The sequence below is a fragment of the Arvicanthis niloticus genome, chromosome 8 (assembly GCF_011762505.2).
Source record: "Arvicanthis niloticus isolate mArvNil1 chromosome 8, mArvNil1.pat.X, whole genome shotgun sequence".
Taxonomy (NCBI): domain Eukaryota; kingdom Metazoa; phylum Chordata; class Mammalia; order Rodentia; family Muridae; genus Arvicanthis; species Arvicanthis niloticus.
This window is the reverse complement of record NC_047665.1, coordinates 14,566,476-14,580,226: the sequence shown is the minus strand read 5'-3', so window position 1 is coordinate 14,580,226 and position 13,751 is coordinate 14,566,476. Positions and strand designations below refer to the sequence as shown.

The following is a 13,751-nucleotide window of genomic DNA, read 5'->3' as shown; positions in this document are numbered from 1 at the left end:
ACTTCGCTGGGCACTCTTGAGCCAGGCTGCAGCGAGAACCAGGTTAAAGGGCAGCTACACTTTTAACTCTACTTTTAAAAACAAAGATTTCCCCGTTGGGCCTTTATAAAAGCTACTTTGGACTTAGCAGCCTAATTGGTCAGAGAATATATGTAGCGGAACTCAAAAGCTGTGCTCAGCATAATTTTCATTATTAACCACCAATGTTCCTCTAAACTTACTTTGACAGGGCTGGGTATTCCTAAACTTGTTGTTGTCTTACGGAGCTCTTCGTGAGCTACCTCAATTTAAACCTCTGTAAAATTCATACTTTTCCAAGTGAATTTAAAAGCCACACCATACTTTATACTAAAAGAATAAAGATTTTTATTAAGCATTGTAAGTTGCATTCAATAGCCTCTGGATACGCCACACCACAATCCATCAACAGTCAATCAGACCCAACAGCAGTTCATTCTTCACAATCCATGAGTTAGGGCGGAACTCCCTTCAACTTACAGTAAGATCCTACTTAGCTCTTGCGGGCAGGGGCTGGGGAGTTACACCTCATTTCTGATCACTAATGTGATGAAGAGCATCGGAAGTATATGAAACGTAAGAAGTGATTCTGATTCAAAGTACATTGTTTGGAAACAGTAACAAAACATCAAAATGATAGAAGTATACCTGCTTCTACTAAATTCCTGATGGGAAACTTCTCAAGAACAAGCAATTTGTTTCCTGCTACAGAAGGGGAGGGGGTGTTTTGTTTTTTAAGATCATAGGGGGTTTTTTCTTTACAGAATTTCATATTTTGCTAATATGAATATGAAGGCATAAAACAGCAACAAAGAACAATAACGCACACAGCAGTGGGTACACCAGGGTAATGTTGATATTCCAAACGGCTAGATAATTTTTTTTGGGGGGGGGGGGTTTAGAATAAATGCAACAGAGGTCAATAATCACAAAATTTTAAGGTTAGAGCAAGATCAGTCAATGACTAAACAGAGTTAACGTCTTTTATAGGACTATTACTGATTATTAGCATTTTGTTTTGCAAAATGGGCACATACTGGTAAGAATGGGAGAAAGGACAGTAACATGCATAATATTAACTACACACTTTAAAAATTATGAACCATGCAGAAGTTTAGCTCAAGTAGTAGCACTAAATGGTCTACGTCCGATTCAAAGCCACGTAGCTCACTGATCACAGATGCATGGTATTAGTCACGAGTTTCAGAACACATTGTGTTGACTTTGAAAGGTCATTTGCATCTTCTATGATTTCAACTTTATCTCCATTGAACTTGCTTGTAAAGTATGTATGATGTACTGTGTATTCAAAATCAGCACAACAGCAGTTTACTCTATAATTTTTTTTAGTTTCAATAGTTGCACTTTTTTTTTAACACAAAAGAACCACATCAACAGTGATGAAATTTAAGTAAGAAAGAAAAACCGTGGTTGTGCCTTATTTCTTTCATAATCATAAATCAAAGCCTCAAAAGAAAGCTTCATTGTGAAACAGTAATGCAAAATCAAATATAATGGCATACATATGGTGCCAAATGCTAAAAATTATATTTTAAGCTATATATACTTAAACACTGCCAAAATTTGTTTTCTTTATAGTTCAAGAAACACAACTCTAGGCTTTTGTCGTAACCAGTTTAAACTTTGTGTACTTCATTTTTTTAAGTGCGGGAGTCAAATGCTCTTCATTTCCTTTCTCTCTTTTTTGTTTTATTGTAGCATTTTGACTACAACTGGTTAAAACTTAAAAAAAAAATGTGTTGTTTAAATCTCTGATATCAAAGAGGGATCTGAATTTCCAAAGTCCTCATTTTTCTCTTACGGAAAGGACAAAATGTACATAACTGCAGGCTCTCTCTCTCTCTCCAGATATTCCTGAATCCTAACCCTTCCAGCATCCTTCACCCTCTATAAAAAATAAGTTTACTCTTCTTTATTTAAGACAGCTGCCTCCAGAGCAGCCTCCCTGCGGCAGGCGCTGTCTGTACTTAGTGCATTTAAGTGAGCATTTGTATTGCACGTTTTAGAGTCATTGTTCAAGGCACTTTCAGAGTGGCTGGGGGCCCTGGTGTCACCCGTGCTCCCATTAAGTTGGGACACTGGCTTTTCCTCGGCCATCACTCCGTTCTCAGCCAGGGACCCTTCTGAGGACACGGCAGAGGACTTGGATTCCCCAGATTTCGACTTCAGTTCTTTGGCCACTTCTTCTGCTGAAGCAGCATATGGAGGTCTGCCCTGTTGGGAAGGAGAGTGGTAAGAACCTCAAGTATGGAAGAGGTGGGGCTTGGATGGGGGACAGGGCTGGACAGGGACACAGAGGAGCCATAATGCCTCAGCCAGAGAATTCAAAAGAACAACTGAGAGGTCGGGCTCTCTCGGCTTGCCTTCAGCTGGTGAAACGTCTGTCTAGGCTAATTCCTTCTGTGGCTCCTTCTCTCAACACATCTGCTGGAAATGTTCATTTTGAAATAACAAAGTCTCACTTGAAGTGCCCTATCTAACCCTTTACGTAGTATATCATCTTTAAAGTTACAAGCACCTTTTAGTGATTCTCCTCTGAAATAATAGAGGCTGTCTTCATATTCTCCAAAATGCATATCCAAAACACATACCCCAATCTTTACAGGAAAAACCAAGCCACAGGTGGGCTACACCAACACCAACACAAAGCAGGGATGTATGGGTAGCAGCACAAGGGCTGTGGACAGATCCTCCTTTGGATCACCCGTTCCCCTAAGCAGGTTGACAAATAATTCTCTTGAAAAGAATGGACCTTGAGCCTGACCCAGTCCTGTACACTTCTCAACAAGGCTCTCTGAGATGGTGATGCCTCTACCCTGACATGTGACAGACACTGTGGTCTGGCAGTTTTCTGCCGTTGAGTGCCCCAACCTGGAAACCAATAAAATGGTCATCATGTTATGACAACCAAGGTCTCTAGCAGTCCCTTAAGATGAATGAGACTGAGTGGGAAATGGGAGCCGAGGAAGGGTCATGGGATGGGGAGGGTCTTTTAGGAGTGATGGTGATACTTGCTCAATCAGGCTTGAGAGCATACTAAAAAACACCATCTTACATACAGCACCAAAGATGATCCAAACCTTTAACAGACATTTCATCAAAACAACACCGAAGTGAAAGAGCAAATATACACACAAGGAAAGATGTGTTAAACATTAGGTCACCAGGTACACACACACTTGACTACATAACTGTTAGAATGGTCAAACGGCCAGGATAAGAGGGAAAGAAATAGTCCCTCACTAGTGAGAGGAAAATAAAACAGTGCTGCCCGCCCCTCAGGAAGGCAGGTCAGAGGCTCAACACTGAGCTAAGCTTTTGCCAGGGATCACAGAGATGAGAACTTGGGAACTATAAAAACCTACATTCAGTGTTTGTTGTTCATTTATGGTGCTTGGAATCAAACTTAGGGCCTTGCCAGCACTATAGCACTGAGCTACATGCCCAGCCCCACTGAGATGTCCACAGTTCTGTTAATAACAGGGAGGAACTTACAATATGTATTGTGAAGTTAAAGAAAAACAGTCTGAAGTGCTGGAGAGATGGCTGAGTACTGGGTACTTTTCTAGGGGACCCAGATTCAATTCCTAGCACCAACATGACAGTTTACAACTGTCTATAAGTCTAGCTCCAGGGGATCTGACACCCTCACACAGTCATACATGTAGGCAAAACACCAATCAATTCTCATAAAAATTAAGATCATTTTTTAAAAGTTTGAAAAGATAGTACATAGGTGTAATTCTACATATTTACCATGGGAAAGGCAAAACTTGGGAGACAGTGACACACTTAGCAGCTGCCAGAGCTCTCAGGGAAGGAGGGTGGAGCAGAAAACCTTTAGGGCAGTGACACTTGGGGGATACAATGGCAGTGCAGACCTGGTCAGCACAGTGCTGTCTGAGCCTATGGAGTGTGTAACACCAAGAGTGACAGCTGAAGCATGCTATGAGTGGGGGATTCTGTGTGTCCTGGATGGGCACCAACTGTAACAAAAGGGTCGTTCTCCTAGGAGACAGGGTAGCTGGGGAGGCACAAAGGGAGTGCAGTGCTCTACGGAAATCTACCTTTCTTAGCGCCATGAGCCTAAAGCTGCTCTAAAGGTTAGACTTTTAAAGAACCAAGCAGCTGGCATGGTGGGCCACACCTTTAATACCAGCACAGGGAGAGGCAGACAGTTTCTGTAAATCTGAGGCCAGCCCCATCTACAAAATGAATTCTAGGACAGCCAGGGCTATGTAGAAAGATTCTGTCTTAAAATAAAACATAAGCCAAAAAAATCCAACCAACTAGGGTTCACATGTGTAAGACACCAAGTTCAATCCCTGAACCACACATGAAGGTCAAAGGAAAAGAATGAACGGCAAAGTTCAGCTTTGAGCAGCACGTGGCCAGTGGGATCCATGGATGCACATGCATGCATCATGTCACTCACATATAATGACCAACAAAAATCAATACCTAAGTGTGACATGGTGGTGTACAGGGCACAGCCATGTAGTGAGACTGTCTCAGAACAATAACAATCAAAACAGAAAGAAAGAAAAGAAAAGAACCCTAGAGGTAAACTGTAGCCTGAGTTATAAATCAAAAAAGGAGAGAGGAGACAGTCAATGACAAGTCTGCCAAATATGGAAGGCAGGCAGAGAAGAGCCAGCAAGCACGCAGCTGGACACCAAAGATGAAAATAGCCGAGCACCACCACGCCACTGGAGACAAGTTCCTAAGGGAAAGATGGAGGCTGAGTGTGGCAATCAGAGCCGTAGTGCCAGGGGCTTCTAGGAAAGGCAGCAAGTTTTCATGGAAAAGCAAACCAATCTGGGCACTTAGGGCAAGCGCACAGGTGAGTCCAATGGGATGAAAGTAGGCGACTCTGACAGCAAAGCTTTAGTATGAAGAACATGAAGTAAAGCAAGACAACTGTGGAGAAAGCCTGCAAGCCAGTGTCCTGATTAGGAAAGCAGTCTTCACATTGAACAGTTCCTCTCAATTCTTCCTGAGACGTCATTCTTCAAGAACCAGTGAGAAAAGGACTTCAGCGACCAGAACAGAGGCCTAGAGCCTGGAAGGGACATGGGTCAAGAAGGTAGTTACAGAACCAAGACAAACGAGGCACAATGGGAAAGTAGAGTGGGTCATGGCTCCCTGCCCAGATACAGTGAGAACAGCACCACTAGTGTTAAAAATGAAGGTACACACATACACACGCCCGAGCTACTCTCAGCACAGGAGGCTGGCCACAGCACCATGAACAGGTACTGAGCCTGTGTTTGAAATCTGTTTTAAAAAAAAAAGCATTGACTAATTATGAGATGTGTTAATCAACCCTCCAGAAGCAGGATTCTCCAAGAAGGACAAGAATCCATTTAGACACTACAATAGAGTATTAGTCAAATGCCTATCTGCTGGAAGTCAACTAGTATTTCATTGAGACACTGAGTGTCAGCACACCGTCTCCACAGTGCATGCACAAGGTACAGGTGTCCTTAAGAAGGCAACAAGCAGGGAAAAGGACATACAAAAGAAAGCACATACACAACAGGTACGCATGAGATCTCAGAAGTGGAGCTGGGAAGAGGGAGGGCTCTATGCTAAGAGTACTAGGGGCTCTTCACAAGGATCAGGGTTGGATTCCCAGTGCCTGCTGGAGACTCAAAGCTTCTATAACTCTAGTCCCAGGACATCTAACCCCTTCTTCTGCTCTCTGAGGCACATGGCGCCTAGGCACACATGCAGGCAAAACATTTATACACATAAAATTTTAAAAAAGCACAGGTAAGTGGGTCTCTGTGACTTTGAAGTCAGCCTGGTCTACACAGCAAGTCCCAGGCCAGCCAGGGCTACATAGTGAGACCTAGACTCAAAACAACAACAACAACAACCAAACAATTTTCCACTAAAGAAGTGGCTATCTTGGAAGACAGGGCAGCCTGGCCCTCATTTGGCCTATCACCCGATGGAGCTCCTGAGCACAGGGAAATGATTCAAGTATCAAGCCTGACAAGCACCAAACAAACTCACTGCCCCTACAGTCAGAACACAGGTAGGACCCTCCTAGAGGGAGACATGGCAGGAGGGACAGAGGAACACGGTGGGGACATTACCTGAATTGCTCCCTGGCTTTTGTAGCCTCTGCCGTAGTACCTTCCACCTCTTCCAAACGTTCTAATCACCGGAGTGGAAATAACACCCCTTGGACGCCTGGGTCGATACAGGAAAACAAGAGCAAACAGATTTAAGTCTATCAACGATGATGTTTAAACTACTTGATCTTATGCTAGGTGAGACATCAAGGATTAAGTATGGTCAGATCAAATGCAAGGAATCTTTTCTGGTTCACACCCAAGGCATTTGGCTTCAAAACTAACACTTGGAACATTTTTAGAAGTCAGTTCATTAACTGAATAATGTATGGTTAATTATTTATGATGAATCAAACAATTATATAAAGTTATTTCAGAGAAATCTATGTAATACTAAGACCGATGTGAAACAGAAACTATCCAGTGACGTGAGAACAGTCCCTGCTTAGGAGGACTGTTTTTTGCACGTACACGAAGTCCACCATCCCAGCCCAGAGCTTACCCTCTCGCTGGTCCTCCCACAGACACCACCTGCAGAGGGAAAGGCCCTCGGCCCCCACGGCCCCGCCTGCTCCCAGCCCAGTGGCCGACCACGGTGCCAGCTATTTCTAGCTTCCCTCCCTGAGAAGGAATAGGTTGGACTCCTGCACAAAAACAAAACAAACCATGAGAAGACAAAGATCTTTACAAACACAGCATTAGGACCTGCAAGGGGAAGACAAGCTAAGCAGCTCCTGTTTAGTAAGAAGCCGTGCACACTGCTTTACCAAGACTTTATTACAGAAGGCTCTTGGCACAGCATGCTATTATTGTTGTTGTTGTGTTTGTTTTTTTAATTTATTTTATTTTTTTGGGTTTTTCGAGACAGGGTTTCTCTGTCTAGTCCTGGCTGTCCTGGAACTTACTCTGTAGACCAGGCTGGCCTCGAACTCAGAAATCCGCCTGCCTCTGCCTCTCAAGTGCTGCTGTTATTATTATTATTATTATTATTATTATTATTATTATTATTATTATTATTATTTTGGTTTTTTTGAAAGCAGGTCTTTCCATGTAAGCCTGGATTTCCTGGAACTCTATAGGCTAGTAGCATTGAATTCACAGAGATCCACCTGCCTCTGCTTCCCAAATGCTGGAATTAAAGACATGACCGGCCCTATACCACGAGATTTCAATCTGTAGTTAAGAACCTATAATAGAGTTAGGTATGGTAGTAAACATTCATGATCAAAACATCAAAACATTTGGGAAACTGGGGCAGAAGAATTTTGGATTTGAGGCAAGACTGGACTAGAGGAAGACCCTGTGTAAACTTAGAGAGAGTGAAGCTTGAGTCATGGCTCATCCATTCATTAATGGTGCTCCCACCAAGCCTGATGGATGACCTGTGTTCTACCACCAAGTTCCACATGTCTGTAGGAGAGAACCAACCCCTGCAAGTTGTCCTCTGACCTCCATAAGTATTCTGCAGCATGTTCATATGCAAAATAAATAAATGTTTAACAAAACAAAACAAAGGAATCTGCAAGAGAGTTATATCTTAACTGCCATAGAGAACTCCTATTTAGGGAAATTCAGATAAGTGTAGCTAGCGGAGTGTAACTGGGTTGCCTTCTACACCACCAGATGGACTTGCGCTCCCTCGGTATGCTTTTCTCTAGGTAAATACTTCCATGTTGGTGTCATCAGCCAAACATTAGGGAAATTAATCAATAAATCTAAGCACTCCTTCCTCTCTCACTCTCACACTAGGAATGAAACCCAGGGTCGAGCACAGGCCAGGCAAGTGCTTTTCCACTGAACTATATGCACACACCATGTATTCTGGAAACAAGGTCTCATTGTGCAATCCAGGACAGTGAGGAGCTCTTGACCCTCTGGCTTCTGTGTGCTGGGTAGATTACAGGTGGACTACACACAGCTCCATAGTTACCACATTGTTAAATTAGAACTTCCTTAAGCAGAAAATCAAACATATGCTGCAATCACCAACTTCTATTAATTACTGATGGATTGACTATTACTGTTTTCTGACCCAAGAAATTCCTTAATCTGTGTTATAGGAAAATGGTTAAAACAAAATAAGCATGAACGCTTTACTCCTGAGATGATATGGCAAGTTCCCTACAATCCTGGTGTTAAGACGAGTGCCTATGACCAACCCTACTCAGCTGTTGAAGCACTGGAAACAGCTATGACTGCAAAGATACCCAGAGTGTGTCAGACCCATCCTCTCTGGAGAGGCCTGTGTTTCTAAGACAAGCTCTTAGCTGGCCAGGAGCTACCTATGGAGACCCAGCTGTGCTAGAATCTGCCTCTGCCTTCAGAGTGGTAGGATTAAAGGAATGTGCCACCACACTCAGAAAAGATGCTTTAATAAGTTTACTTTATGCTAATATTATTTTGCCAGGTTAAATAAATAGATAGTTGGTATTTTGGACACAGTTTCACCATGTAGCATCAGCTGATCTGAAACGTGCTGTGTTTACTAGTCTAGCCTGTAACTTGTAGTAATTCTCCTGCAAGCCTTCCCCCTCTTTTATTAAAAATAGGTCTTCCCCTCTCACATAATATATCCTGATTATAGTTTCCCACCCTTTACTTCTGCCAGTCCCTCCCCTCCCTTACTGTCTCATCAAAAAACAGTCTTCTAAGGGATAATAATAAGATATAGTAATAAGATAAAAACAAAAACTGACACATTGAAATCAGACAAGAGCCAAAGAGAAGGCACAGAGAGACCCACTCATTCACACACTCAGGAATCCCATAAAAACAATAATCCGGAAGCATAATTCAAAAGCCCCAGACCTGTACAGACCCTGTGCATGCTGCCTCAGTCTCATAGGATCACGGTGTTTAGAGAGCCTTGTTCTGTTGGCGTCCTCCATCCCCTCCGGCTCTTACACTCTTTTGCCTCCTCTTTTGCAGGGTTCCCTGAGCCCTGAGGGGAGGGATTTGATGGAGACATCCTGTTGAGGGCCTGCCCCTGTCTTCTAAGGGCTGAGATACATTCACTACCACACCCTCATAAGACTGAAAAGTTACTAAGCTACTTTACAGCTACCTTCTGTCTTGAGCCCCCTGCATCCACTTGTACTTTAGGTCCACAGCTGATGTGCTTTAGGTGTGCACAGGTGTGAACAGGACAGCTAGGAGGCAAGTTATGTTCCTTGTACCTCCCTCTCCTTGCTCTCCCCACCCACAGGACAGGCCGCATCAGAGTCCAAATCCACATGGAGCAGAAACACATGGTGGAGTTACAGGAACAGCCACAAGGTAGAGAGGCCCTTGGGAGGGTGAGGAGCAGGAAGATCTGGGCCCACTGGGGCTGCAGACAGCTCATCCTCAGCCATATCCTTCCATACACCATGGTTCTTGCAGGCCTCTGTAGTGCCAGGTAACTGAGATGACAAATGCTATCATCCAATGCCTATCCTGAAAGTAACTCAGAATGCATCAGACCAATCCTGCAAAATTACTTGATGGCTTCAAGTGACAGTAGAATTGCAATGAACTATGTCCAAAACTTGGGATTCCCCTTTACAAGATAAATACGAATGAATAGAGATGGAAAAAAAAATATTCATAGTACACTATCTTACATTAGAAATTTCTTTAAAAACAAACTATCAGGGGCTTTTATGTAATAGAAATTCTGCACCAGCTTACATCTTCTACACAAGAACAAGCACCTTCGCCACAAGATGGTTTCATGATATATGCCACTATGCAAAATTGGCAGCCTAGCCTGAGCACATGAGGTGTTGGCCAGGACACACTGATGCATAGACAAGTTGTCTTCTAGGTAGACACTCAGTGGCCTAGCCTGGAAAGAGAAGCTATGACAGGGCCACTGGACAGACCTAAGGGCAGAGGATCAGTCAGGGACCCAAGAGAAAGGTCACTGAATTAGAGGAGGCTTGACAGGACAGCCATGGAGAGGAGGGGCTAGATGCTGGAGCAGAGGAAATGCCGGTAGCAGAAGCTTGGAGGGGTATGAGTGTGGTAATAATTACCGCCCTGGGACTTGCTAGTCCTGCTGCTGTCACTGCCTGAAAAGGCTCCACAGTGTCCCGATGCTGCTGGCACCCGGAAGGCACGGTAAGGGCCTGTTGCTACTGTTTCCCCATAATGGCCTCCGAAGCCACAGACTCCTGTATCCAGAGTGGAGACAAACAGGAAAAGCATGAGAGGTGAGTCTCAGAGGGACCTCCCATGCATGCAGAACAGACTCTGTCTTTGTCAGCTTCTGGGAAGAGGTCTCCCAGACCCTCTTGCTATCCTCAATATCTGCCCATCATTCCCAGAGGCCAGCACTACAGGCAAGCCTCCCTTGGCAATCATTCAATAGGGCACTGGCTGTGGCCTCCTGAACACCATGGCAATGTGGTACAAGAAGAGAGCTCTCTCTGAGCCAGAGGGATTTATTTTTCCACACTTTATAAAAAGTAACTGAGATTAAGGTGACTCCATGTTCTTTCTCACTATCTCCTTCAGGATCTTACTCTCTCATCTCTACTTGGGAAGAATTACTGCCATGATACTGCTTCCTAAAACCAACTATTTCATGTCTCCACATGGCAAGCTGTGGTGCCACTAGAAGGACCACACGCTCTGCTCCACTTGAAAGATTTCCAAAATATGACTCACCTGCAAAGCCCCTGCCCCTGCCCTGTGAGGGTGGGACTGGCCCAAAGTGCCGAGGGTATACAGAAGTTGGGTAGAAGGGCAGAGCAGGAGGTGGTGGGAAGGGGAGCGGGTGGTTTTGCCGGGAGAAGTTGAGCCCTTCCAGGATACTCTGGCGCATCTTTTCAACCTTGGCAGCCTGCTCAGCCTGAAGTCAAGGGACAGACAGGTAAAAAACATCACCCATGTGTTTTAACAGATTTAAATAGTCACTAACAAAACAGAACCACTGCTGTGCAAATCTCCTTCTGCACAGTCTCCTAATTCCTTATTTTTAATATTTCTTTTATGTCTAGTTATGTATCTGTATGGGATTATGCATATGTACAAAGTGCCTGTGAAGTGGTCAGAGCCAAACCTACCCCACTCCCCTGAGCTGGTGGTTGTGAGTTGTCTTTTGTGGGTACTGGGAACGGAATTCAGGTCTTCTGCGAGAACAATGCATGCTCTTAACTGCTGAACTTCTCTCTAGCCCCCTCACCTACTCCTGATATTTAGTCTCAACACCTAAATCACCGGTCAGGAGGGCTTCTCTGGTCACTCTGAGATCTGTATGCAGCAAGGTGTGGACCACTGTCCTCAGCTGAGCTCAGATGGGACAACACTGGCCCCCAGTGCAGTTCATACTGAAAACAGATGGGGCTTCCTGCTAGCCTAGTTTTGCATTTCTGCCCTTCTTGCTGGTTGCCCTGGTTTTTCACAGTGCTGAAGTGTTCTGAGGGGCCTGTGGTATGGACAAGCATGTACCACTGGCCATGAGCACCACACTCACTGTCAAGCAACAACATTAAAGGAAATGTTTACCAAGAGAAGCCATACACAACAACTGAAAACAAACCGTGACCAAAAACAACCCACCAATCTCTTGGAGCCCCAACACTTATATACCCTCTGAAAAGTTCACAAAATTCCAAATGTCACACAATTGCAGAAACTATCTGCAAGTGACAAAATCAAGCCCTGGCTAGAACAAGCATGAGACAATCATAGTCAGCTACCGTGGACAATCTGAAGCAGTCCCATATCCCACAACTGGGATTAAAACAAAAACATTTTCTTATAATATTTCTGTGTTTTTTTTAAAGAAACCTAAATTCCAAAATTCACTACAAAGCAGCATTCCTCCAGGACTTCTGCATCAGCTCCTGCCCCTAGGTTCCTGCTCTGACGTCAGTATCAAATGATGACATGGAAGCAGAAGTCCAAGTTGCTTTGGCCATGGTGTTTTATCGCAGCAGTAGTAACCGTGAATTAGATAGCAGGTTTGGCTCATACACTACATTCCACTATAATCACAGATGGCCACCTGTCCCCAACATACCTGACCATCACAGAGGTCGATGAGTGGGGTCTTTTCCCGGCTGGCTTTAAGAAGTTTAGACTGGAAGAGCTTCCCATCGAAATACATCCAAGGACAACAGTGTTCCCAGGGGATGGGCTGCCCACAGGCATCGTTAGCAAATAGTGCCATGTCTACTCCGCTCATGAAGAGAGCTGACAGCTGAATTCCTCGCGGGTCTAAGTTTTCAATCTTTTAATGGAAAAGAGTAATTTATATGGAGTGAGAGTACTACAGTATCACACTTTCCCACTAAAACTCCCCCAAGTTAGGAGAGCACGATCCTCTCAACAAGAGGAGCACACCTTGGCTTTACCCAGACCCAGTTTATTTATTAGAGTATTTAAAATCATGTTTTATGAACATACTAACTAGTTTGATGTCTGTACATTATTACAGGGTGGATAATATGATGCTTACGGACAGACATGACGAGGGGACTGATGAGCTACAGTCTCCCGGGCCCAGAGCTCCACAATGCCTTCAGTAAAGCCTAACACTCAACACTGGTCATATGCTAACAAAATGGTTTTCAAGTAGCTGTATTAAGAAATTAGTTGGCATAATTTCATTTTGAAATAAATTTGCACTATGTTTGTTACTTTATGTGCTGTTTCAAAGAAACTTTAAAACTGTCAAAATGTTTTAGAAGAAGTGAATAGCTTGTAAACAAAAGAATGCAAAATGAAAAACGCTGTACTCAAACTATGCATAACTGGCACTCCCAAAATGCATGTCTTTCTAGGTGGAGCACTGGGGCCCACCTGGCCAAGAGCTTTGTCACCTTACAGACAACGGGCAGGGTAAGACACCTGACACAGTCCAATCAACTCTTGATCATCTGTGTGCGAAGGGCCTAGTTTGTGGATTATCTAGGACAAAGGTTTAATTCTACTTGGTTTCTTTCTTGTCACCTCAATGGTTTTTCAAGAATAAAATCTTTAGAATAAAAACCTTTTAGTTCAGGTAAGGCCATATTATGGCAGGGAAAAACGACTTTTGGAAAATGGCATTATATGAAACACAAAAAAAAATTTCAGTGCCAAATGCTAATAAACTTATGATTATCTAAAAGTATTTCCTATCATATTCTCACCAATCTTTTCTAAAGATTTTAGTCAATGCAATTAAGCTTGTAAAGCCTAGGAGTCAGGTCGTGAATTTACAAACACTGTTTATCTGTACCTCATGTGAGAAACATGAGGGCCTGAGGTGATGGATTAAATGCACTTTCATTTTTATGTGCAGTATATACAGACAGGGTCAGTCTGAAACAAATGGAAAGAACACATATGTTTTAATGAGTCCCCTCTGTGTCTACAGAAAGGGAAGAGACTCCTCACCATAGAGAGTGGACTGGTCTGCTGGAGGAAGCTAGGCAGAAGTGGGCTGTAAGCAAACAGACACCCCAGCACACAGGTCACCCTCCCACTTCTATGGGACAGTAGCTATGAATCCCTCCTAGTCATCTGGGCCACTGCTTCCAGCCCATGGCTTCTGTACCCTACACCAAAGACTGGAAAATCAGGATTAGTGCTTAGGAAGAGATGGTAGTACTATAAAGGTTTCTACCTCTATGAAAACATTCTGCATGAAATACCATG

At 43.7% G+C, this 13,751-nt stretch overlaps 1 protein-coding gene across 1 annotated transcript in view; it reads right to left on the bottom strand.

The window, feature by feature from the left end:
• Positions 1–342: 342 nt before the first annotated feature.
• Fam120a (family with sequence similarity 120 member A) overlaps positions 343–13,751 on the bottom strand; it is a 91,912-nt gene continuing 78,503 nt past the window's right edge. The window contains exons 13-18 of the mRNA XM_034510604.2: positions 12,130–12,339; positions 10,773–10,956; positions 10,139–10,276; positions 6,625–6,766; positions 6,144–6,240; positions 343–2,253 (exon numbers count right to left, since the gene is read on the bottom strand). Coding sequence (XP_034366495.2) covers positions 1,942–2,253; positions 6,144–6,240; positions 6,625–6,766; positions 10,139–10,276; positions 10,773–10,956; positions 12,130–12,339 — 1,083 coding nt within the window. The 3' untranslated portion in view covers positions 343–1,941. The remainder of the gene's footprint in view (positions 2,254–6,143; positions 6,241–6,624; positions 6,767–10,138; positions 10,277–10,772; positions 10,957–12,129; positions 12,340–13,751) is intronic.